At 27.7% G+C, this 26,936-nt stretch overlaps 9 protein-coding genes across 10 annotated transcripts; 8 read left to right on the top strand and 1 right to left on the bottom strand.

Annotated features, from left to right (window-relative positions):
* Positions 1-1,629: 1,629 nt before the first annotated feature.
* On the bottom strand, positions 1,630-2,663 carry OCT59_003584 (uncharacterized protein; the record flags this gene model as incomplete). The annotated part of the gene is made up of 3 exons (XM_066145709.1): positions 1,630-1,959; positions 2,101-2,164; positions 2,482-2,663. 3 exons carry the CDS (start codon positions 2,661-2,663, stop codon positions 1,630-1,632), a joined length of 576 nt encoding a protein of 191 aa, XP_065996405.1.
* Positions 2,664-3,387: 724 nt separating this feature from the next.
* Positions 3,388-5,960, top strand: OCT59_003583 (uncharacterized protein; the record flags this gene model as incomplete). Of its 2 annotated transcripts, XM_066145707.1 has the most annotated exons (10): positions 3,388-3,642; positions 3,926-4,100; positions 4,184-4,290; positions 4,396-4,517; positions 4,588-4,759; positions 4,831-4,973; positions 5,038-5,169; positions 5,251-5,536; positions 5,600-5,743; positions 5,817-5,960. In XM_066145707.1, 10 exons carry the CDS (start codon positions 3,388-3,390, stop codon positions 5,958-5,960), a joined length of 1,680 nt encoding a protein of 559 aa, XP_065996403.1. The 2 variants fall into 2 exon arrangements, with proteins under 2 accessions (XP_065996403.1, XP_065996404.1); XM_066145708.1 differs by lacking the exons at positions 3,926-4,100; positions 4,184-4,290; positions 4,396-4,517; ... (4 more) ...; positions 5,600-5,743; positions 5,817-5,960 and adding an exon at positions 3,785-3,790.
* Positions 5,961-6,137: 177 nt separating this feature from the next.
* Positions 6,138-7,484, top strand: OCT59_003582 (uncharacterized protein; the record flags this gene model as incomplete). Its single annotated transcript, XM_066145706.1, has 6 exons — positions 6,138-6,140; positions 6,240-6,267; positions 6,346-6,441; positions 6,550-6,721; positions 7,200-7,224; positions 7,386-7,484. 6 exons carry the CDS (start codon positions 6,138-6,140, stop codon positions 7,482-7,484), a joined length of 423 nt encoding a protein of 140 aa, XP_065996402.1.
* A 1,913-nt stretch (positions 7,485-9,397) lies between these two features.
* OCT59_003581 (uncharacterized protein) lies at positions 9,398-10,027 on the top strand (the record flags this gene model as incomplete). The annotated part of the gene is made up of 1 exon (XM_025327138.1): positions 9,398-10,027. One exon carries the CDS (start codon positions 9,398-9,400, stop codon positions 10,025-10,027), a length of 630 nt encoding a protein of 209 aa, XP_025172675.1.
* A 3,326-nt stretch (positions 10,028-13,353) lies between these two features.
* On the top strand, positions 13,354-14,424 carry OCT59_003580 (uncharacterized protein; the record flags this gene model as incomplete). The annotated part of the gene is made up of 3 exons (XM_025319890.2): positions 13,354-13,377; positions 13,626-13,764; positions 13,841-14,424. 3 exons carry the CDS (start codon positions 13,354-13,356, stop codon positions 14,281-14,283), a joined length of 606 nt encoding a protein of 201 aa, XP_025172676.1. The 3' UTR covers positions 14,284-14,424.
* A 3,730-nt stretch (positions 14,425-18,154) lies between these two features.
* Positions 18,155-18,819, top strand: OCT59_003579 (uncharacterized protein; the record flags this gene model as incomplete). Its single annotated transcript, XM_025319891.2, has 2 exons — positions 18,155-18,293; positions 18,359-18,819. The coding sequence occupies 2 exons, from the start codon at positions 18,155-18,157 to the stop codon at positions 18,817-18,819; spliced, it is 600 nt and encodes a 199-aa protein (XP_025172677.2).
* A 2,720-nt stretch (positions 18,820-21,539) lies between these two features.
* OCT59_003578 (uncharacterized protein) lies at positions 21,540-21,963 on the top strand (the record flags this gene model as incomplete). The annotated part of the gene is made up of 3 exons (XM_066145704.1): positions 21,540-21,566; positions 21,661-21,691; positions 21,758-21,963. The coding sequence occupies 3 exons, from the start codon at positions 21,540-21,542 to the stop codon at positions 21,961-21,963; spliced, it is 264 nt and encodes an 87-aa protein (XP_065996401.1).
* Positions 21,964-23,170: 1,207 nt separating this feature from the next.
* On the top strand, positions 23,171-23,909 carry OCT59_003577 (uncharacterized protein; the record flags this gene model as incomplete). The annotated part of the gene is made up of 4 exons (XM_066145703.1): positions 23,171-23,201; positions 23,269-23,525; positions 23,610-23,628; positions 23,716-23,909. 4 exons carry the CDS (start codon positions 23,171-23,173, stop codon positions 23,907-23,909), a joined length of 501 nt encoding a protein of 166 aa, XP_065996400.1.
* Positions 23,910-25,638: 1,729 nt separating this feature from the next.
* OCT59_003576 (uncharacterized protein) lies at positions 25,639-26,007 on the top strand (the record flags this gene model as incomplete). Its single annotated transcript, XM_066145702.1, has 2 exons — positions 25,639-25,669; positions 25,745-26,007. 2 exons carry the CDS (start codon positions 25,639-25,641, stop codon positions 26,005-26,007), a joined length of 294 nt encoding a protein of 97 aa, XP_065996399.1.
* Positions 26,008-26,936: the final 929 nt, after the last annotated feature.

Below are 26,936 nucleotides of genomic sequence, written 5' to 3'. Positions count from 1 at the left end.
AACCACATCAAATATCCCGTCACGCTCGAATGTCTGGTCGCATGTCTCATCACGCTTATCCTCACCACACGTCTCATCATCACAATCTGGTATTTATCAATTTAATATAAAATTAAAGTTTATAAATTATCTAATAATAATTTATTTTTAAATTTAAACATAAAAATACTGTAGGAAACTTAACTTGCATCTATTGTAACGGTTTCCACTGGGTAGCTTACTGCGATAAAATCCCTCCAGAGTTTAAAGGTCACTGTGTTGTTAAATGCTGGTCCAGCAAATCTTACAAAGTGAAACTTGTAAAGTTAACGCCAGAAAGGAGCCATGGCTTTAAAAATAAATTTTTTTTTATTTTTATTTTTGTCCAATTGGGGTTGGACGTGTCTGATTGGGGTCAGACTTTTTTTTCATATTTTTTTTTATATTTTTTTATATTTTTTATTCTTTTTGTCCAATGGGTTTGGACGTGTCTGATTGGGGGGGTCAGACTTTTTTTTTATAATTATTTTATAATTTTTTATTCTTTTTGTCCAATGGGGTTTGGACGTGTCTGATTGGGGGGGTCAGACTTTTTTTTTATAATTATTTTATAATTTTTTATTCTTTTTGTCCAATGGGGTTTGGACGTGTCTGATTGGGAGGGGTCAGACTTTTTTTTTATAATTATTTTATAATTTTTAATATAATTTTTTAAAAAAATAAATTTTTTTATAAAATTACGTATGCATTACAAATGGTAATTTGAATAGACGTATAAAGTGTTAATAAATGTACCAAAAAATGTAGAGTAACGAACCTTATGTCAATCAACGCTACTTAAAAATATTAAACAATTCTATGGCGTCGTTTAAAAACACGTATAATAATGTATAAAAATGCATATATTGATGTTAAAAATGTGTATAGTGATGTTAAAAATATGTATATTGACGTGTCAGTAAACGCATTTAATGATGATTATACACATACATTAACACAGTAAGTACATTAGTAATAATATCAACAATATCTAATTAACAAAATCATTCGCATGCTCATCATACGATTCCACAACTCCTACATAAAATGAAAGAAGCAGATAATTAAGTTTCACAACATCCCATTCGTCTTATTTGTGAACACGGATTGGATTTATGAGGATCCGATTTTCTTTAAGTTATAGCACGTAAAGCGGAGAAGCTTTTGACGGTAAAATTATGCGAATTTGCATGATTTCAACTTCGACAAGGTCTTCCCCAAATTTGAATTTATATAACGTGAATGATTTCATGTCACACGGTGAAAATTACATATGCTGAAATATACTTAAAATAGTTCCTTTTCTATATATTTTCTTTTGTAATTTTACCTATATTCTATGCCACAAGTAAGTAACCATTTAAAATTCGTTTAATTTATGAAATTTTTATAAAATAGTGTGTCGTTATAATATAAAATTCGTTACAATGTGAGTCATTTTGTATATACTGTTTATACACTTTACTTCGTTAAACGGTGTACAGTATTAATTAGTAGAATTCGGTATAGTAAGATTTTTTTTATATGTCAAAATCCGTACACTTGTCAATACTGTTAGAAGTGGAATGATTCACACTATTCTAAATTGTTTGTAATGTTAATGATGTAAGTCTAAATTGTGGGATATATCACATTTCGTTTGCGTGGGCGTTTTTCGAGTTCTTTAGCTTCTTCCGGAGTGGAACCTTTGCAACGATAATGATCTGCGTTGATATCGAACAGGGAAAAATCGTGGTGTGTATTCTGATAAGTAGTAAGATCTTGAGCCATAGCTTCACGTAGATCTGCTCTTTTGACGGATGTGCCAAGCAATAATGCTTTCCGTTCTCCTTCTTCAATACGCCTTTGGGTGTTAACTTGTAGGTTATGATCATCTCTTAGTCTGCGTAGTTCGGCGTACCATTTATTACTACCAGGCTCCAAGAGAATTTTTTTTTGCGACTTTTTTGATATAGAGTTGACCGTCAACGGGTATAAAAGGCCTTAGGTCCTCTGGAATTTCAATTTTAGGGTTAGTTTCGACTATAGGTTCAGTCGAAATAGACTGAAACGGTACTTGATCGTAAGTCGAGACCGAAATACGAGGTGATCTGGTGGATCAGGTGCTAAAGTAATAGCAGGAGTTGTAGGTTTAGTAAATGTAGTTCTAGGTAATTTGAAATTGTAATCGTTCTCACAAGCGATCGGATTTTTTATATTTAAGATGTGTGATCGGTTTGTTAAGGATTTGTGAATTTAAAAAAAGGAAACGATGTTTTTGGCCATAGCCAATTTGTGTTCTACATCCATTAAATCGGGATTTGTGAGTATTGTAGGTGGAGTACAAAAAATACGTTTACAACGTCTTGCAAATCGAGCATGTTGTCATGAGGATTTAAACTATATGTAAGACGAAAATCTTGAAATCTTTAATGTTTGTTGTTGATTAAAAAAGAATTGACGTCCATTAGCCTGATATATGACTCTATAGGTGATGCCAAGGGATTCGCTATTTTGTCGTTAGTCGTAGCAGTTGACTTGGGTGGAATTTTCTTTTCTTTAATTATAGCGTTTTTTAAGAATTTCAAAAAGGTTTTGATGAGCGTGTCGGTCATGTGACATGATAAAAGTGCTGGTACACGTCCAGAACCACTAGTATAAGGCATTTTACATGGAACAAATATTCCAAAATAAAAACGATAACGTTTGTAGGAAAATTTGCGTTGATTGATAATCATAATACGTTCTAGTAGTTTCGATCTAATCATGTCGTAATAGCAAATGTATCGTTCTTATACGATCGGGTGCTATGTTCTTATACGACGTATATGTCACACAATATAGGTCGTATAAGATAGTATGTCGTACACGTATAAGAACGGCGTCGTAATATTTGAAAAGAAAAAAAGTACGTGAGCATTTTGCTTATTTGGCAATCGTTGGTGTGTATTCGCAAATGAATATCATTGGTGTTTGTAGAAGGATCAGCTCAAAAAAGAAAGCTCTTGATCTCACAGACCTTGTTATACAAGGTTTCGTCACGTGAAATTTTTTCAGGGAGACCAAGGAGGAGTTTTTGACGGGGAAAAGTGACGGGTTTTGAGAAGGACATATTATATTGTAAAAAATGTCAAAATTGAATAAATTTTGTAGAAGTTTAAAAAGGAAGGCTAAAACGACGCGAGAGGAAAAAAACTCTTAGTGTTATACTATGGATATTTAATAAAATGTGTGTTAAAGAAACTTCGTCCCATAAAAGGGGTATATTAAATTGGTGTTATAATATTCATGTGATATTGGACATTTTTATTGGCTGGATTTTGATCACGTGAGTAATTTTTCCAATTTATTTGATGGTATTCGGGTATGTAAAACAGATAATTATAAATGATGTTCACACAGGAAGACGGACGCGTCGGACGCTGGAAATCTAGGCTTACCTACTTCGAGAAAAACGAAACATGGAACCTGGCAGATTTTTTACAGTGGGGCATAGTGTATATAGAAAGCTTTGGTAAAAAAGAAGAAGAACACAGGACGTACAAGATCTGTTTAGAAAAGCTTGTCGAAAGTCCCCATTTAATAAATTCTCATGATAGTGAAACCGTTCAAAAGATGGCGTCACAGTGTTTAGAATCATTCGAGGTTAGAAACTTTTAATTTCTGTTTTTTAATGTGTTCATTTCGTTAGTTTTGGATCCGTAGCAGAGGCTAGGTCGCGTCCGAATATTTCTTAGTCGAGTCTAAGAAAGTGCCTTGTTATGGTTCCGTTATTAACTGCTTAAAGTGCTAGGTCGTGTCTGAATTCCCGATCGTCGAGTCGAAAGTCCCAGGGTTGCGTCCCATTGGGTATTCGGGTGCACTTTACTTTGGTTGCGTCCAGAAGTGTTATAGCAACAACTTTCTTTTTTTCCCCATACTTATTTAGCGAGAAAAGAATTTGCCCGACGTAGTAAACTTTTGGAGAGATAAATCTAAAGTCATGAAGACGATAAGAAAAGCATCTATTTTGAACTCCCAAAAGATAATTAATAATATGTTAGAGCTACATTGCGATTTTAATGAAGCACTAACCAACACCACTCGCCAGAATATAAAACCTGGTAATTCATATATATATTTCGTCTATATTACGTTACGTTATGCATTATATATTTAATCTTTTTTCTGTGATGCGGAATAATAGCCTTGAAGCGGAAGGAGGAAGAAACAATTATAGATGCTGAGAATTCGCTTTTTGTTTCTGAACTATCCGAACGTGATTCGAATGATGCAACCGTTAGTCAGGATGAGGTATGATTTTTTTAGTTATCAAGTTCGGAAGTCCTATTGTTTACATTAAATACTTAAATGATATTTGATTTAAAATCAATTATTAATATCTATTCTCCTCTATAGCTTGTACCGTTAAAGAATACTCACAAGCGATTATTCTCTGAGACTGGTGATGACTTGCCCTCATCCCATATAATATCAGTAATGGAACAATACCGTGTGAAATCAACAACCTCAAAATACGAGTAAGTTTTGTTATCCACCAAAGATTACGTTTATTGAATAATTCTAAATATGATTGTTATTTTTGTGCAGTCTTGTTCATAGCTTCATTTTAGACTTAACTCCCTGTTCACGGATAGAAAAAGAGTTCGAACCCGAATTTTGGGCTGAGCTTATAGCAGACCGACCACCTGCAGCTAATGCCAAATATTACGAAGAAATTGGAACAATTTGTGACCATCTGTTCGGGTCTGCCAATGAGAAGGTAAGGAGTAAGGTGACTAGGTGCATTTGGAAAATTCGAGCGGTATTGACCACAAATGTTGATATAGATAGAGGCGACCCAAACTACACGAATCCCGTGATAAATGGGAGAAAATAAGGGAGTTAAAAGCTCCAGAACATAATGATGATTTTTCATACTATGGGGAAGACTGGAAGAAAATCCTGTATTGGGTCGAACGTGCTGTCGGAACATTGTAAGTATCTTTTGAGAAGTCTGGCTTCCATTGAATGCATCATTTACCATCTCCATCTTTTTAGTTTAGATGCTTTTGAATCTGAATATAATCCGATTCAGCAAAACGATTGTGGAGAAAGAGAATGGTTCGGAGAATACGTTCTTCCTATTTTTCAGGGGGCTTTAAAATTGAACAGTTTCTGTCGTGTCCCTTGGTAAGTTTCAATTCTTCTAATTCTTCTCATTATTTCCATTCCCTAGACTCAAATATCTAAGTTTTCATGAATCACTTTTAGGGGAGAAGTTACGGTAGTCGCCAGTTGTCGAAGACGAAACGAAGATAAAAATAAGATAGAAGTACATCTTGAACGGGGACATCTAGCGGATTTATTATGTAAAATCGATCAGCAAGAAGTGGTTTGTGGGTTGGCATGTGGTGGCCCACATAAATATGACCTTACAAAGTGGGCATCCGATGAGTATCAACTACCAAGGATGCTTAAAGATACATTGGACGATATATTAGAGAAGTTTAGAGGTGCGGGTAGAAATTCATCAGATCTTTATACTATCGGAATTCAGGTGAGATAAGTCTTCAATATCTAATTGATCTTGCGTGAAATACTGAATTTTTGTTTTGATTAGCTATACATGGCAGAAATTCGAATATATGTGATGGAAAAGCGTGATGTGTATCGACTTCACCTCCTAAAATCATTAAACCTTCCTCTGTTACATTCATCTTATGGCAAACTACGTCTTGCACTTTCTTGGGCATGGAATATAAGAGTAAGCCTTATTTTTGCATTGTTTTGGTTTTTCTAGTGGATCACTGTCACTTATTGAGGGCATTTTCTTCTAGGGTCTTGTGAAAGAACTATCACTAAAATTGGATGATAGTGCAATTGTTTCCTCTAAAACTCCAGAACGAGATCCACCAAACGAAATGAAAACCACAAAAACGCCAGAGAAATCAAAAAAGAAAAAAATAATTAATATTAATTAATTCATAGTTAACGTTTATCACATTTTGTCAAATTTAAAGGACTATTATTTTTTTTATTAAAAATTCTGGTTTCTTATTAACATTTTTATTAAAAAAATTTGGAATTTTTTTCTTATTCCAAATACACATAAAGCGTTGCAACATCATTCTTAATAATTTTATTAAATTCATTGTTTAATGGTTTGGAAGTTTAAATAAATATAATTTTCTTTTAAATATACTTTTTTACCGAAGTACAATAGAAACATTAACTAATAATGTTTCTCTTTTTATTTGCAGATTTCTGGATTTCCAGGATTACTAAATGGTAAAATTTCGAAATTAAGAGATAAATCACTTTGATATTATTTAAATTTTGATAATTTATCACTTTTAAAATTACAAGATGGAAGAGAAGAAGAAATTTATATTTTGAGAGAAATTATGTTGGATTTTATTAAAGTGATGGATCAAAAATCACAAGTTCTAATAGGAAAGAAAGGTTTTGGGAATTATTACGTGGAATATACAACGATAATTTCAACAAGATTACAAATAAGAAAGAACATAATTTAGTTTTAAAAATTTATGGAATTTTGTTACGATAAAGTAAGATCAAAGGTGTGGTTAAAAAGAAGTGAATTTGTTGCTGAATTAGAAAAGGAACGGGGTTTGGAGAAAAGGGATTTAAGAAAAAGAAAAGAAATACCAACGAAAGACAAGGACGATGATACGGAATTAGATAATATAAATAAAATTAGTAACGAAGGATCGAATGATAGGTAGAATTACAGAAGGAATATCAATCAAAAAAGATTGGCATGCTATAGTTAAATTAGTTTAGTTTTTAGAATAGATTATATAATTTTTGTATTATTTTTTGTTTAATATTTTCTAGGTGTTTTAAAATTATGTAATCAAAATTATTTGTTGCTTAATTAATAAACGCGTTACTATTTTTTTTTTTTTAAAAAAAAATAATTTATCACTTTTTTGATATCGAAATTTTTTTTTTTCATACTTAAAAATGCTTAAATAATTAATTTTTAATTTGTTTTTTTTTATTGGATACGCAAAGTCCATCGAGAAGTATAGCATATATGATTCCATACTCGGATTATATACTGTATAGATAAAATATAGATTTTCATATTGTAATGACAAAATTATTATAGTATTTTATTAGATTAGTGGCGCAGTTTAATATTTCAGTATATAGTTTATTTTTAGTATTGTTAGTTAGAGGTGGTGGACTTGAAGGTCCGAAATTGACCCTAAACTAATAGTAAGTATATGAAAAAGATGTTTATTATAAGATATCTGAAGAGTGGTTTTAATGGATAGGATTAACATTTACTTATATATAGGCGAACCTGGGCAATATTTTATATTTTTACGCACTTTTATTACTAATAAAAATTATTATTTTACCAATAATTCGTGTAGGTCACCTGGTTGGCAAAGGACATGATCCTTGTGGGGTGGCCGTACAATACTCACATTATTCCAACACTATCATTAATTTTGCAGCATAAATTTATTTAAAAATGTCGTAATTTTTGTAGCACAATTTAGAAATTTAATGGCATTAATTTATTAATTTGTGGCGTCAATTTATTAATTTTATGGCACAACTTATTAATTTCATATTTAATTCATTAAATTCTCTGATGATAAAACCCGTATTAATGTATTATGAAACGGATTACTGTATTATTTTTACTATAGATTGTATATAATATAGGGATATTTTGCAAAGTCGCCCACATGAATGTATTCACCTTCGTCAGACCCACCCAATGACCTCATATCATCATCACATGAATAACGTACAGTATATCTGTTATACTTTAATGATGTAATTTTAGTATATTATTATATTTCGTTATATTATTAAGTTCGCATAATTGTTATTTTAAATCGGCTATCTCGTTATCTCATATTACTATGTATTAGCAAAATATTAAAATTATTGGATAGTAACGGAGTTTATTATAAAAAATTGCATGAACGGTCGATAATATTAATATTGGATGATTTAAACTATATAATAGTCTAATGCGGCACTACGTGACGCTATTAGACTATTATATAGTTTAATCATATATTTTTACTAATATTTTACCAAATTGTTTTTAAAAGAAATTTGTGGTTTTTAATAAGTTGTTATGTGATTTCGGCAAAGTGATATAAAGTATATCCACCTTACTGGGTGCACCAAGGTGCATTCACACTTGTAGAACACCTAAAAAAGGGTGGGTCAGAATGAAAAAAAAAACGAAATTTTCGATTCATTGCTTGAAAAGATATTGTTACATTTTGTAACCGATTTCCATTACTTTACTTGAAGATGATATCATGATATTGGTGCGCACTTTCTATATATCATACATAGTGTTGATTATCGTATTGGATCTGGTCACAAACGATTCATTCTGATTAACGCAATCATTAACAGCCTTGGAAGCGCTAGATCAAATTACTGAAAAGAAATACTGGATGAATCGATTGAATCGTCCAAATCATGTCAAAGAAATAGTTGAGGTTGGCATTGTCTTCTATAAAAAAAATAGCATTTGTCTCAGCCCGTTGTCTAAATCATACTTGTTTTTGAATAGGAAAAGGGAGATATTAAACAGAACGAATTAATACATGAGCTTTTCAACTCTGAAGGAGAGATGATGAAAGAATAGGAGCCATTAATGCACTGAAGACTATCCTGACAGATAATGCGTGACAAATGGAATTTTGCTACTAAAAAATTTTGTCCCTCACGCAGACACTTACGAAAAATGGCCGGTGATGAATACTTTTCCCCAGGTTTAATACGCTGCATTACTGCGTTTGTGAAATTAGTTTTTAATTTTATATAGCTTGCATACCTCATTAATCAATTTATTACTCATTTTTACATTGTGGTGGATTTATTAAATTAAGTAAAGAAAATAGATGAGGTTTTTTATTGTAATATAATTTGCTATAATTGCTAATTATATGGATCTAAATATACAGTAGGTTACTATGACAATTTTATTAATTTTTAAAAAGATTTTTCCTTTTTAAAAGTATGTATTTTCATTCCACTAAATATAAATTACAAGTTAAATAAGTTACAAATAACTAAATAAACTTTAATTATTGAAATAATTAAATAATTGAGATAATTGGAACGATCAAAAGAATTGATAATTCAGATAATTTGTCGGACTTTTAAAATTTTTGAATTTTTTTGGAGTTGCTTTCTGATTTCTTTTTTAATCTCACTGTTAATCTTGTCCATTATAAGATTACTTGTATAAGACTAGGAATAAGGTATATCTCAGCTTCTTTAGATTTCTCAATACTACTTGAATCTAATTTATCATATTGCAAATTTGTTTAGAACAATTCTAATTTGTATTAAATAATCATGCCTTTATCATTATTGTGAGTCGTTACTATATAATAATTTGGTGAAGATGAGCGTTACAGAATTTTATGCACGTAAATACTGGGATCATATATGGTCTTGTGAGAAAAATGGTCCTAATAATAAGGAAAGTGTATTGTTCAGAGAAAGCGTTGAGGAAATTTTCATGTGCGAAATGTTAGATGAAGACGGAGACGAAATCAATCGATTTAAATTGGATTTATTTAATATTGCTTCAAGTAAATCAAACATAATGATTCTAGACAATGTGCTTAGAGAAGTCACTAGAGGTATTATCAACGAAAAATGGTTGAAGATATGCATCAAGACATCGTTCAAAGCGATATTACGAGATATTTTTGATCTTTATATGGTCAAATTACAGAAATGTATATGGGAAGAACGATGTAATGATACGATAGAAATAGAAAAACAAATGGGTATTTTTAAAGAGCTTAAAAGGAAAAAGCGGGTAGATACAAGTGACAGTGCTGATGACGATGACGAAATTTTGGAAAATAAAAACAATAATAAAAATGATAAGAAAAAAATTAAAAAAATTAAAAATATGATAAAAATAGATTTAGAAAATAGTGTAAAAGAAGACGTATTTTGTTTAGGAAATTCTAATAGACATAGGATAGGTAATAATATTATTAGTAATTTGGTTAATACATAGTAGTTTTTAGTTTTAGTAGATAGTTTAATTTCTTTGGTTATGTTTATCCTCGCCTTGGTTAGATACCCCTTGGCTTTGGTATGAAGGGATTCAATTTTGTATGAGATTGAATTTCAATGTATTAATGTTATAATTATTATGTATTATGATGCGTTATTTTTACTAATAAAATAATTAAATACGTTTACCAAAAAAAAAAAAAAAAAAGAATTTTATGCACGTAAATTGGATTCACACATCCAATTTATGTCCGATTTGAAAAATCATAAATTCTGATCTAAATCAGAAATAGTATTTATATGTTTTTTTGAGCTGCTGCACCCCAAAATGGTAGTTTCAAAGCAAGAAAGGTAACGATAGATAATTATACAATTATGAAAATTATGAAGCGAAGGTATATAAAGGGACTGAAATTCGAAACATTTCTCTTTCCACTATATTAAAAAGTTGAGTAAAGATAAGACAATAAGTCGAGGGAAAGGAAGCAAGTGGTTGCCCAATGTAAATTACTGCCAACATTTCCAAATCCCTTGAGCAATATCTTAAGAAATACGTCAGTTTCAACTAAAACTTTGGCCAAAAATTGGGTTAGATGGGCCCATGTAACAGTTTAGCCACCAATGAATGTAAAAATCCCTTCCCCAATGCTTACTGTCGCACACAAACAAAAACGTATTGAATGGACATAAATAATGATTGGAGCAAGATCCTATTTTCTAACTCTTTCGGAATACTGTGAAGAATTGGCATAAAGAAATTTGGCCGGTACGTCCCATATCAAAGACAGAGCAAAAATTTTTGCATAGGGTGAATTTTGCGCAATGAGCAAAACTGAATTTTTACGGTGAAATCCAGATTGACCGAACAATGACCTGAAACATACAAGCCGTCTTGCTAAAAAAATTCCTCCCGAAACAATATCCTGGAAGTCATGGAATGGTCGGCAATTCCAGAAACCATGATAAAGAATCTTGCCGGTTCGATGAAATGACGTTGTGAGCTCATTATCAAAAATAATGGAGAATGAATCTCCTATTAAATTATATTAATAAAAAGAACAGGTTTCCAACTAAAAAAATTATATATATTTTTATATTTTCAACGTGAAGTATGTTATTCCGGTTTTTGTAACACTCTATATGTCTTTATCTGTTATTAAACGCCTTTAATTAATATGGGTATATTATTAATGTTTATGCTCGAATTTTAAGTTGCATGCTCGACAAAAATTAGAATAATAGGTAAATTTTAATTGCCGATTCGTCACTTAAATATTGTATTTATTATTTAAAAGATCTTTTTTTTCTAGATTTTTTTCGGTACGAAATTCATTCTTTGTTTGTGATTAGTCGAATTTTCATTTTTTAATTGTATTATCATGCGTTCCCCACACCTTTTTTCTCCTCTACGTTTTTTCTACTATACGCTTTTTAGACGATTTCTTCTGTTTTCTTTTGTTTGTTCTAAAGAATTAATATATATAATTTTTTGCATCTTTGTCTTTTCTAGAAATTAGAATAATAACGTCATTTTAAGCTATTATACAATTATTACCTAATTGGTGTAGTTATACTGTACATACAATACGTGACATATTGAATTTCAATTAATATTATTTTGAGCAATTAATCAAAATTTAGGTGTCTGTCGGTAGTATATGTAGACATACATTAATTGGTTTAAGACTATATCAAACCGTAATTCATACCTTTAAGAGTACCCATCAAAAACCCCTCTTAAAATTCAGATTCGTATGTAGAATATGTAGAATTACTTGCACATTTAATGGATCACATTTTTACAGGATGCAAGTTATGCGGTTGTGCCTTGGAGTATTATACTCTATAATTTTCTCGACGTATCTTGTGTAATGCGGTACGGTAATTCTATTACTCCAACTAAAAGTTACCCATAAAATTTCCAATTTGGCATCCCTACAGATAATAAAAAACATGATAACCAAGAAATTTCTTCTAAATTTTAAAAGGAGGACCACCTAGGGATGTTAAGGTCCGTTTAGGTTCGGTTTAAGTTCAAGTTCCGGACATTTATCAGCCTGAAAATTAATAAAAATTTTAATTCTGGTAACGAGTCACGTGACAATTTACTTTATCATCGATTATCATGTTTTTAATGCCCATACTTATCGATAATCTTTTATGAATAAAATGCTTCACTTGAATCTTTTTTAAGTGAATGTTTATTCGAAATATGAATTATGAAAGAAAAATTAAAGATATTAGATATATTTCATTCATACTGACCGAAAATAGAAATGATGAATGAATCATCTCTTTGAAAGTCAAAGAACTAAATTAGGCAATAGACAATGAGAGTCCAAGTTCCCTTAACTTAAGAATCTAAGAATTTTTTTCCTTGTTTTCTTATTCTAGTAAGAAAAACTTTCATCCAATTTTTAATTAAAATATATATATATACCTATATCAGATATCAGATATATCAGATATATATATTTAATACATTTTATAATATATATAAATATGTTATTAATCTTAAATTTAAAGAACGTTCCTGAGATATACGAAAATATATATATTATTCTCTATTCTGAATCAGATGTATTTATAAACGTTCATTCAAATAAAAAGATATTTATTTACTTACTTAATTAGACACGAAATTTCCCAGTTTCCAAAATCAATTAGTTCCCGATCCATTATCGTCGTCACTGTAAATAATCTTATTTATTTAAATGGTGTAAAAAAAATGAACAAATAAAATAAAATAAAATAAAAAAAATAAAATAAAAAATAAATAAAATAAAATAAAATAAATAAAATAAAAAATAAATAAATAAAATAAAATAAAATAAAATAAAATAAAAAATAAACAAAAAAATAAAAAATATAATAAAATAAAATAAAATAAAAATAATAAAAAAATAAAAAATATAATGAAAATAAAATAAAATGAAAATATAACAATATAAAATAATAAAATAAAAGTATAAATGTATAAAAAAAAATATACAGCAAGTTGAAATCAATATATCAACTAATGCTTAATACAAAATATTATTTAACCCTCTAGTATTTTAGAAATCTCAATATTTAGAATATTAGAACGCTCAAAGAAAGATTATTTTTTTAATGTCGTACGGTAATAAATGATGAAAGGGCTTGAAAGTTGAAAGGCAGATCATTCGTGGGAATAAAATATAAATACCTTGGAATTTTCCTTTTTTCTTTTTTCTTTCTTTTTTTTTCATTATCTACTTTCTTTTTTAATCAAAACTCTGTTTTCAATCAATTTCGCTTACAATCAATAAAATTCTTTTCGTCATCATTAATATTTTAAGAAAAAAAATGAGGCTATTATCCGAAGAAGAAGTAAGTAAAAAAATCTTAATAATGCAACATTTCATTAAGAGTCAAAATAAAGATCTTTCGTTGGCAAATCAAATAGTTCGTACAAAAGTTATGCTACGTCTATCCAGTGTCTATCCTCTCTATCCAAATAATTACATTCTTACAAAAGATCAAATCAACCTATGACACGTTAAGTTCCGTTATTTTTCTATAATAAAAAAAATCACTAATTAGAAAAAAAATATTATATGTGTATTTTTTTTTCATAGAGGGATATTCTTTTAGATGGTATGGTTGAATTAAGACGAATTGGATGTCGTAACCCATTCGTAATAATGGCTGAAGTCTTACCTCAATTCAATGCTCGTCAACTTAATAACTACTGGCGTAACTATCTAGATCCTGAATGTGAGTATAAAATATTTTTTACCTGAATTTTTTTTTAAATAATATTAATGTTTTCTCCTTTTTCTTTCCTTATTAGTATGTTATTATGATTTGGATGATGAGGAAAAAACGTATATTGATGGTTGGATTTCACAAAATAGAATAGGAAATGGTATCATTGAATGGAAAAATCTACGACAAGATTTAAAAAATCAATATGGTTTTTTACGACCCGAGAATATGGTGAAAAATTACTGGTACTCAAAACAAAGACGAATTGTTGGAGCGGCTGGGATTGCTGGGGCGACTGGAATGACCGGAATTGTTGGGGCAACTGGAATTTCTGGGGCAGCGGGAACTGCTGAAGCGATTGTACTACCTCCCATATCTTTTATTTTGAATTTTCCCTTCGACCCTAATAGTCCTAACATGTGTGTTCTTCCGCCTATTCATAATCAACATCAAGGTGGTTTGGTATTACCAACTTTGCAGCCATATTTTTTTAAACAAGAAGAGTACAAATTCTTGGTCCGCATATAGAGTATATCGTAATTAATTTTACCACTACTAGTAGTTATAAACTTATAATAATAATAACAATAATAGTAATAATAATAATAATAGCATTACATAAAATTATTCATCCAAAAAGTAAAAAAAAAATAAAAACTTAAATTTTTTTGTACATACTTTTTCTTAGGAAACATTAATATTATTTATTTAATTACTTATACGCAAGAGTATATACAAAATGCTGTTTTTTAAAAATTCATATCATATTTATATTAAAAAAGTTTTGGTCTTATGATATATAAACAGGTCACAATAACTATCACAATATACCTAAATTGACAATTATTGGCTGATTATAATCGAAATGAGGTAATCATCAATGTTTATTGATAATAACAAATTATGAATATTATAAATAATGAATGTGCATTAAATCTTAAAAAAGAAATCTCTGAAAACGATAACCGAGGTCATAAGACTCGAAAAATTAATATAAAAAGTTTTTTTAAAAGACGCCAATGGCTTGAAATCATTAAAACTATTAATATTTATGCGTGAAAAAAATCATAAGGGATGCACGAGTAAAAGGTAGAAAGTAAATAGAATAGCACAAATTAGGAAAGTTAAAAAGAGGTCAATTCAAATAACACGGCTTCTTATAATTCCTATCTTCTAATCTATTGCTTTCGACTTTATAATTGCTCATTTTAGAAAAGCATTTATCAATATATATATGGTTAAAACTTTCTATTTTGATGATATATCGGTTTAATATATCGGATTTTTAATGCTTCGTGCTGATATTGAAATCCTAAATTTCAACTTCGAATCTGTTAAATCCGTTATATCAATGTAACATAAATGATTAAATGAAGTATCATAATAGTTCAAATGAATTTTTCATATATAACTACCCAATAGTAATGAAATTCTCTTTTTAAGCATTCATTTGCTTCGAGTATATATACTTTCAAAATATTGAGATTAAAAATTTTATTGCTTTGAGATCATTTATGAAAGTTAGAATCAAGTTCATAAAAATACTTTATACATATTGGTATAGTTCTGTTTACTACTTTAAAAATCGAAAATCTGACACCGAAACACGAAACAAATTTCGAATTTATGATTATGCATGTGTCTTTAGATGTATTAAATACCGTACCTAAAGTTGGTTGCCGTAAGTAACGATTATTATATATCGAATTACAAACTTTAGCGGTTGTGATATTATAAACGTAAGCTGTAAATTGGCATACACTATTAAAAGGTGGTAATTTTGATTTACAACCATTATATTTACTTGACTTTTGGACTTACAAATATTTACGGAGACCAACACTACCGTACACTGTATTTTAATGGAGAAAGATGCGGAAATGAGAGATTTATGAACAATATACTCGGACGATAAGCGAGCCGGCGGAGTTATCTAACACTTAATTACTTCACCCTATGACCGTACACAACCTCTTTTCCTCTTACCTTTTAATAGATTGTTCAAACATCAATTTTCTTATAACTATAATCCAGATGATGGTCCAAGAAATTGCAAAGTACAGAAAATCACATGATCTTGTAAATCATTACCTATGAAATGTGGCTTGAAACTCTTGAGCCACATCCACTAATAAGATCATTTGTCGTGATTGATTCAAAAGATGGAATGCATTAAATGCATGAATTAAATGATTTCAGTTGTACTGTGCTTTAACTTTAAATCCTAATCAAATAATTCATTCATGCTAAACAAATAAAGAAATCAGTGAATGAAAATCAGCCCTTTGAAAATCTTAAAGAATGGAATTTAGCCGGTAACGCAAACAAATGATACAAGTTTACATAATCCAATAAGGCAACTAAATAATGACACTGTTCCTATACAAAAATGAAAATTCAATGACTCATAATGTATTCTTTTTCTTGTTTCCTTTTTATAGTAGAAAAACATTTCAATAAATCTTATTTCAGTTTTTATTAATTTAAAATCAACAAAATCTTTTTTTTTTTCTTTTAAAAGAAAAAAAAAAAAAGAGATTTTATTGTAAAGAAAAAAATAGAATTTTACTTATCCGTTTTCAAAATGGCGTATTCTCAAAACATATCTGAATGAAAGGAAAATGGAAAGTTTGAAATTTGAGAAACCGTGATTTCTAATTAGAAAAAAAAACATTGAATTTTTTTAAAAAAGGAAAAAGGAGCTTTTATGATCAATTTTTTTTAAACTAATAGAATAGAAAATTAAAGAGATTATTATTATTAATATAAATTTAATTATTTTTGGATTATAAAGGGGACAAAGTATGGAGACAACAAAAATTCGATGTTTTTTTTTGTAAAAAAAAAAAAAAGAAATTAAATAGTATTTATTTCTAGGGAGTTATCTAAAAAAAAAAATTAAATGGTATTCAAAGGAGAAAAAAGTGGGTTCTTCCCCCAAAGTTCTTTGTAACACTTTTTTATTATACCTGATTATATCCCGTTTTATTGTATCTTTTTTTTTTAAAAAAAAAAGAATTTTTTTTGTTTATGCAATAAATGCTATTCAATTTATTTTTTTGGGGAGAGAATAACGTTATAAATGTATATATTTTTTTTTATGATAAACGTAATTTATATTATTTTGGTGAAAATTAATGTTCATTTTTATTCACCATTCATTAAATAATTCTTTTTATAATATTTAATTGTATGATGCAATTTTTAATTATTTGTTGAACGAAAAATTTATGTTTATATTAAAATATTTATAGTAAAACAAAAAAAGATTTTGATGGTGCTATTAATCAATCAACCGCAGTGTTTTTTTTATTGTTTACCCGCAATAAGTTGTTTAAGTAATACAAGATTATCATTTACGTGTGTCAATTTCATTATGACTAAATTTGGCTTTCGACCGAATATATTATAAAATTAATACTGCGTAAAAAAAGTAGAATTCTGGATTACATTCCTGTTCTAAACATTCTAAACATTCTAGTAAAAAATGCTACCAAAACATTTACGCCACACCTTATAATGTAAACGTCTTTTGATACATAAATTTTAAATTATTAAAATAAATCAAAAAAAGTTTTGACATAATAATATTATAAAAGTAGTGTGCCCTTTTAATCGGTCCCATTTTTGGAATCTCTAAACTGGTTTTTATTTTTAAAGTGTTTTCGTGCAACAACCAAAAAAGCTATATATTTCAAATATTATTCGTGGGAATCTAAAAAAAGTTACGATAAGCTAACAATATAAGTACTTTGGAATCACCAAAGATTATTCTTTTTTTTTAAAAAAAACCCCATTTATTATTATTAATTTTGGTTAGCAAATTTTTCTCTCTTAATTCACACTCGCTTATTATCATTAAAAAACAATAATCTCTCTCTTTGAAATAATAAACATGAAAGTAGTTCTATCTGAAAAAGAAGTAAGTAAGAAGGAAAATGAAATTTTATTAATAAGTTAATAATCATCCATCACATATATGAAACATATATGAAATTACAAACCTTTCTTAGTCATTTCTTAGTCATCAGGGCAAAAGAAAAAATAAAAAATAAATAGAAGTATTATATAAATTTTGAGAGCATTACATAATGTTTATCTGTCCATCCAAAATATAAAAAAAAAATCTTGGGCTGCTTATTTTTTACTAGTGAACTATTATTATTATCATCATCATCATCATCATCATCATCATCATTATTATTATTATTATGTATTATATGTTATTATTGTAACTATTATTATAATAGTTATTATTATATTTTTTCGCCAAGTAGATTTAAGTCCTCGTATTTTTTCTTGAAATCTAGCCTTTTTTTGACAAAAAAATTCTTGTAGATCCATACGCTAATTTCATTAAAATTAAATTATTTTATAGAAAAAAACTTTTTTGGATCAAATGATCGAATTGAAACGCAATGGATGTCGTAATCCATTTGTAAAAATATCTGATAGTATCAATTCTATTCGAAAACAAGGTGATCCATACAATGCTCGTCAACTATGTCATTTTTGGCGTAATTATCTGGACCCTGATGGTAAATAATATCTTTTTTTTTTTTCTTAATAAAGCTTTTAAAATTATTTCTTCTTCCTTCCAAAGTGTGTCAAGAAAATCTAGATGATAAAGAAAAAATATATATTGATGATTGGATTTCACTCCATAAAAGTGAAGATGGAGGAATTGTATGGAAAAAACTACGGCAAGATTTGAAGAATCAATTTGGACCTTTTCGATCTGAAAATAAATTAAAAAACTACTACTATTCAAAACAAAGAAGTAAAAAGGGGACGAATAATGGCATTGTTATTCCATCTCCGCCTGAAACTATCGACATTTCCATTCCCACCACTCCCACCACTCATTCTTACCTTTTTAGTCAATATCAACCTCAAAACAGAGAGCCGTTACCTAACATTTCTAATATCTTTAATTATTATCATAATGACTCTCTGGCCCTTCCACGGCTTCTTCATTACCAGCAGAATCTTTCTGCCTTACCTACTTTATATCCAAGTTTGATACAAGAACCCAAATTACCCGAATTACCGCCCAACATATAGACGGGTTAAGAATATATTTGTTGTAATTATATATATATATTTTTTCTTATTTATTTTTATGTAACATATGATGTTATTCATGATCATCTTCATCATACTTTTCATTTTCACACTTTTCTTTTTCATATTTTTCTTCTTTGGTATACTTCTTTTTTGGTGGTATGTATTTAAGAAAAAAACAAAAAAAAATCTATAGAAAGGTTATACCTGACAAAAAAAAAAAAAAAACATTTGTATTTGTATATAGAGATAATTAATTCTTTCAATAAAAACATTCAAGTATATATATTATTATTTTTTTGCAGTGAATTTTTGACGATGGATTTTGGGTAATTTGGGTAAGTTTATAGTTTGTTCATGATGGACGAATTTTATATTAACGAGTCTGAGGTTGAGGGTTATATATAATTAAAATTATCGTGATAATTTGATCTTATGATCTGTAAACAGAATACAAGGATGCAAGTCGAGTAGCTCTATACTAAAATTGTTATTGTTCCCGTAAATTTGGGGTCCTTTCACGTTGAAAATTTATTAACCGTAGTAATTTTGTTCATGAGATTGAGTCTCATGATCATGTTTTTATTTGTAGAACATCAATAGAACATCATATGATCAATAAATACTTCGTACAAACAAATTTTCATCAAATCGTCAATGGACAATAATACTGTATATGTCGGATTTTTATCGATATCAATGAATTATGTGTTCCAATTACAAATATTTTAACTTTAATTGAACTTATTGAACGTGCTCTCAACGTGCTAACTAAAGAGAATATCGATTCGTTTTTTACTTTTTCATATATGTTATATTGAAATAATGTATTATGTAACACCAATTTCTTTATATGTATATTAAGTGAGTAACGTATTAAAAAGATTCTTTTACGAAATTTATATATTAATGAACTTTAACATATGTTTTTTTTAGCATATATAATTATTTCTTTTTTCCTTCTTTAAAAAAGAAAAATGGGTCATCTATTAGCGAGTCTTATATATTATTTTAATTATTAAGAAAATTATTAAAAGTTATATGAAAAAAGTGGTGAACATCTTAAAGATCTTTATGCTAAATTGATTCCATTTACGGCTAGGCAAATTTGCGTTCTGTAAAATCCCATCTTTGTCGCTCGAGCCAATCCGTTATCGTAATTTTATCGTAATCTTTTTTTTATCGTAAACGTAATATTTTTATAATATGTAATTCTTCGCCGTACGTATTATTTTTATAATATGTAATTCTTTGTCGTACGTATTATTTTATAATATGTAATTCTTCGTCGTACGTAATATTTTTATAGTATGTAATTCTTCGTCGTACGTAATATTTTTATAGTATGTAATCCTTTATTTCTTTCTTCTTGAACAGTTGATCATCCTCCTTCTTCATTAACGGTAAATCATGATGTTTTTCTAATGATGAGAAAAGGTACTATACATTGATTACTGGGTTGGAACTGGAACCAGTCGATTGTACCATTCATTACCATTCATTGGAAATTTTGTCAACATGGTATGAGTACTGTATCATTTTTGGTAACATTCATCTACTAATAAAATCAAAAATATGTGGAATTCCGAACAATCTACACAATCTACACAACGTACAAGTTAGATGATGTATTATTCGTAATATAATAATAATAATAATTGATTGAAAATGTGTCAGAAAATTTTACCTATCTTTTAAGATGAGAGATATTCTTGTTTTAATATTACTAAAAAAAAAAAAATCTTATGAAGCAAATGAGGAATGTTGTCACATGGATTATTTTATAATTGTATGAACGTAATTACAAAAAAAATATATGATTTCTTTCTTGAATTTCTATTTGGGATTTCTTTTCGTTATACGAAGTAAGAAAATAATTTAAATAATTAGGTTACTATTATTTTATTTCATTAATTAACAGCTTTTGCATTCCCTTCTTTTTCTTTTAGTTGAAAGTCTCTTAATTTTGTTGCAATAGAGGCAACAGTTCGAAATTTTCTTTAACAGCAATCAACTGAAGTTGTTTCTGTATAGTATATAATACCGTGATTTAGCGTGAATAACGTGATTAACTGTATTACGTATTTTTTTTTAGTATATTATATTTCGTCACATATGATTTTATGCTGTCTCATTTAATAAATTATATGATATATTTATTGGTTTAATTTTAAATTTTTTTTTATTATCCAAGCGAAACGTAACCGGTTGCACGCTGCGTCATGTCTATAAAATAATGTACAAATTACAAATTGTCACTCATAGTTTTTAAAAATATAACTATTTGTTAAGTATGACATATCGTAATTGGTCCAAACGTATAACAGATAAGAATATACTTAATTCTATTAATATTAAGCGCAAAAATTATATATAAGAAATTTATAAAAAATTTTTTAGAATGAATGTATAAATTTGACTTTCTTCCGTGGTGCTTAAATTATAAATTCTATATTTACGGAGAAACACGGAATCACGGAATAAAACGGGTATTATAACAATAAAAACACAAAATATTTGGTGTTCCATTTAAAAACTAGTGATATGCATTTGGAAGATTGGAAGGGACTTGGAATGTCAAAATGCTTCAATATGACCTTCCTTTTTCGATGATTACGCCATGATCAGTTATGTTTTGAAGCAAATTTAAATTAGTTCAATCTTTTATATTATCTAAGGATTTTTTTTTTCCGATGTTCGTTCTGTGAAAAATGAACGAAATGAAGATTGATAATATTAATTCATATGTATGCCTTTAAAACCTTGTGAGGACTACTATTAACTCTTTCTGATATTTCAACGAATATAACGAATGTAACGATCGTTATTTTTAATTTTTAGGAGAAAGAAATAAAATATAAAGAGCCACTTAGTAAGTTAATTTATATTTGTTTCATAAAAAAAAAGTAATAAAATTTAAATCAACTTCTTTGTTTAGTCAGACAAGTTAATCATGGTCCTTTCTCAGATGATGAGAAAAACTACATTTATGAATGGGCTAATAATCGAACAAAGAATTGTGACGCGATTCGATGGGAATTTTTACAAATAGAAATTCAAAACAATTTTGGTAAATTCCGGCTGAGAAATGATCATGGAATTGTAGGAGGAGATATATTTCACGGAAATCTACTGACGAAATAACATTATAATTATCTTCAATATAACGGATAAATAATTTTAATCTTTGATTTTACTTCAATTTATAGATATCTCTGGCCTTTTATGTTTGGTGATTGAGCAATATTTTGATTTATTTTTTTTAATTTTTATTAGTGTTTATCCTGATATCCGATCCGAATAGATCCGGATATCCGTTTATATAACTGAATAAGCTATCGGGTAAACCCCAACGGATAATTGTAACAAACGGATATCCGGATAAAATTTCATTAATTAAATTTGGATTAAAGATTATTATATTTTGGTACCATCATAATATATCAATTTTCTTTAGATATTTTAAATTTTAAATTCTCGCAATATGAATGAGAGGGGTAAAAAACGCGAAATTTCACTAATACAAAATTTATTTTTTATTAAAGATTAAATTAGTGAAGTTAGATGTATGATAATACATATTATTTTAACTTTCCATTTTCTTAGAAAACAAAAAAGGATTAACTTTATAAAGCGAAGTTGAAGTTAATATCGTCGATGATGTCGGTATTATTTATTTTCAATTTTCAATTTTTTTTTATGATTGTAATTTTTACTTGGTACAAACTAATGTTAATATTTTCATATATATCAGGCAACGTTGTTTATTATAATAAATCAAAATATTATTGCACCTGGGTAATATGTATATATTTTTAACTTTGTAAATTGTTATAACGCAAAAATAATTATAATAATTATTGAAAAATTTATGGTTTCTACAATTATTTTAGTCGGTATACTTTCCTTGTCATCTGACTTTGTACTCTATTATATGTACTGTAAATCTCATTCATGAGTTACTATAATTTCGTTTATTTATTAAAATAACAAACTTGTTTTTAATATATCACACAAATATGTTATGTTCCTTGATTGTACCATCGATTGAAAGCCATTCTTCCTTTTCGGTGATTACGCCACATATTATTAATAAGTTCATTTAAGAGTTTCCAAAAATCATTATATTGAGTTCAAATGACTACAGTATTATTAATACGAGATATATTAAACTTACATTTTTCCGTTAAATCATTATTAACAAAATAAATAGAAAGTATTAAAGTATTTATTTACATTTCGAAACTGTAATTGTATAAATAAAATCGATCAACTAAACGAAATTAATCCATTTACAAGCTAGTTAAATTGAAATTATAATACTTTTATTTTTTTTAGTTAAAAAGAGACAATGATATATACAAATTATTTAGAAACATTTAGTAAGTTAATTATACCATTTATTTATTTTCTAAAAGAAATTAAATTAACTTCTCTTATTCTGTTTAGTCAGCCAAGGCCCATTCTCAGATAGTGAGAAAGACTACATTTATAAATGGGTTAATAGTCAAAAGGATTGTGACGTAATTCGATGGGAATTTTTACAAAGAAAAATTCAAGAAATCTTTGGTATATTCCGTTTACGAAATGATCTTAAATACCAATGGAATCGTAAGAGAAGACAAATTTCGCGGCAATGCGGTAATACTAAAGTACTTTCTACTCTTAATGAAGTTGATGAAAGAACACCACAATCTAACCTCACAGTATGTTAATTAAAGTGATAATATTATTCATTCATTCATTTATTTATTTCAACGATAATAACGATTGTTATTTTTAATTTTTAGGAGAAAATAGATCCACCTGGTAAGTTAATTTACTCATAGACTTATTTATTTATTTATCTAAAAAAATTTAAATTAACTTCTTTTCTTTCCGTTTCCTTCTGTTTAGTCTGCAAAGTTAATCATGATCCATTCTCATATAGTGAGAAAAGCTACATTTATGAGGATTGTGACGTGATTCGATGGGAACTTTTACAAAGTGAAATTCAAAGAAAATATGGTAAATTACGAAATGCTCTTAAATCCAAATGGAATCGTAAGAAAAGAGAAATTTCACGGCACATATTCTTTCTAATATTATAACTTTTTCAATGAATATGATAACAATCTAACTTCAAAATTAACTTAAATTAAATTTAAAAAACTTTTTATTTACATAACGACAAAACATGTAATTAATATTTTTAATATTTAAAATAATAAAATTTTTTTCGAACTTTTTTAAATTTCATTATATTATTGGATCGATTTTTATTATTTGACCGTAAATTAACGAAGTAAATTTTAATTGAATATTAAATGTTGGACCAAAAAAAAAAATTTTAACAATAATGAGATCGAAAAGGATTTTAGGAGAAATAGATCCACTTGGTAAGTTAATTACTCACAAACTTATTTATTTATTCATTCCTTTTTTTTCTGTTTAGTCAACCAAGTTAATCATGGCCTTTCTCAGACGGATGGTGGGAAAAACTACGTTTATTTATGAGTGGGTTATTAGTCAACAAAAAAATTTTATGGGAAATTTTACAAAGAGATATTCTAGTGGATTATGGTAAATTCTACTTGCGAAATGATCTTAAATACCAACGGAATCGTAAGAGAAGTCGATTTCACGGCAGCCTAGTACATAAGTTCTTTCTAATCTTAATTAAAAAGCTGAGGAAGTATAAATAGCTTTAATTTTGATTTTATATTAATATATATAATATGTTCATTTTGTGATTGGTCATTTATGTTCATGATTAAACATTATATTCTTTTTATTCTTTTTAAACGATAATAATTTTATTAGCGTTAACATTTGGATAATACTTATAATAAACAGATTGAATAATGATCCGCCATCCCAATAACTATTTATTATTTTATTTCAGTACCACCTTAATATTTTCTTGAGACATTTTTAAATTTTAGCAATCTGAATGAGAAGGATAAAAAATGCGCGCGATATTAACCAACATAATAATTAAATTGTTTTTATATTAAATTAATGTTAGACGATACTATTATTTTAACTTACTGTTTTTTATGTTGTATTTCTAAATTTTCCACGATGATTTTCTAGAAAACAAGAGTTAAGTGAAATTGAAGTATTAATAAATATATAAATATAATCATCAATTATGTACTATATGTCGAATATTATATATTTTCAATTTTAATTTTTTATATTGGTAATTTTGTACAAATTATTAAATGTCGATATTTTATTAAAAATTACCGATAATTTATTAAACAACGTAGATGAAAATGACTTTTGTAATAAATTTTCATAATTAGTTTAATTAATTTCAAAAATTTATGGTTTCTAGCCGAATATACTTTCAATAGCCACCTGACTATTAAAATCTCATTCAGGAATTACTCATAATTTACTAGTTGATTATTGAAAGTAATGAAAGTAATAAAAACCTGAAATATTTGTTATGTTCCTTGATTGTACCGTTGATTAAAGTCATTCTTCCTTTCGGTGATTACGCCACATATAATCAATAAGTTCATTTAAGAGTTTCCAAATATTGTTATTATAATTTTATTGACTATTATTAATATGAGGTACACTATAAAAAATTTTTCAGAAAAATTTGATCACATGTCTGAGTTTCTTCGGAATAAAAACTAGAAAAAAAATTATCATTTATCGATTTTTCCGTTAAATCATTTACAAATAAATTATCAACAAAATACGTTTTTCATTTCGAAACTGTAATTGTATAAACAAAATCAATCAACTAAACGAAATCAATCCATTTACAAGTTAGTTAAATAGATGTTATGATACTTTAATTTTTTTTAATTAAAAGAGAAAATGATTTATTTAAATTATTTAGAGCCACTTAGTAAGTTAATTATCCCATTTATTTATTTACTTATTTTTTAAAAGAATTTAAATTAACTTTTCTTATTCTGTTTAGTCAACCAAGTTAACCATGGTCCATTCACAGATAGTGAGAAAAACTACATTTATGAATGGGTTAGTCGTCAAAATGATTGTGATGTGATTCGATGGGAACTTTTACAATATGAAATTCAAAAAGAATATGGTAAATTCCGTTTACGAAATAATCTTAAATACCAATGGAATTGTACGAGAAGACAAATTTCGCGGCAACATATTCTTTCTACTCTTAATGAAGTTGATGAAAGAACACCACAATCTAACCTCACAGTATGTTAATTAAAGTGATAATATTTATTCATTTATTTATTTATTTCAACGAGAATAACAATTGTTATTTTTAATTTTTTTAATTTTAAGAGGAGAAAATAAATTGTATGGATCCACTTGGTAAGTTAATTACCCATAGACTTATTTATTTATTTATCAAAAAAAATTTAAATTAACTTCTTTTGTTCTTTCCGTTTCCTTCTGTTTAGTCTGCAAAGTTAATCATGATCCATTCTCAGATAGTGAGAAAAGCTACATTTATGAAGACTGTGACGTGATTCGATGGGACGAAATGGTCTTAAATTCCAATGGAATCGTAAGAAAAGACAAATTTCACGGCAACATATTCTTTCTAATATTATACTTTTCATGATGATCACAATCTAATCTCTCAGTATGTTAATTAAAGTGATAATATTTGTTTATTTGTTTATTTCAACGAGAATAACAATTATTATTTTTAATTTTTAGGAGAAAATTTAATTTATTCAAAAAAAAAAAAATTAAATCAACTTCTTTTGTTTTTTCTGTTTAGTCTGCTGGAAATTTTTACAAAAAAAAAAATTAAATTAACTTCTTTTGTTCTTTCCGTTTCTTTCTGTTGTCTGATGGAAATTTTTACAAAGAGAAATTATTATAAATTCCGTTTACGAAATGATCTTACATACCATATATATATTATATATACCATAGAATCGTAGGGGAAGATAAGTTTCACGGCAAAATTCTCTTGATGGAACTGATTAAAAACGTTACAATTAATTTCATAATTGTCAATTGTGTAAAATGCTTATTATTTATTTATTTTTTGATTAAACAATATACTATATTTATTTGGTTTACTTCTATTAAAGATAATTATTTCGTGTTGATGACAAAGATAATACATACATGTTTTTCCAATTGAGAGTTTCGATCCGGATATCCTATTTCATTTA

The sequence above is a fragment of the Rhizophagus irregularis genome, chromosome 11, assembly GCF_026210795.1.
Source record: "Rhizophagus irregularis chromosome 11, complete sequence".
NCBI lineage: Eukaryota > Fungi > Glomeromycota > Glomeromycetes > Glomerales > Glomeraceae > Rhizophagus > Rhizophagus irregularis.
This window is presented reverse-complemented; position numbering and strand designations above follow the sequence as displayed.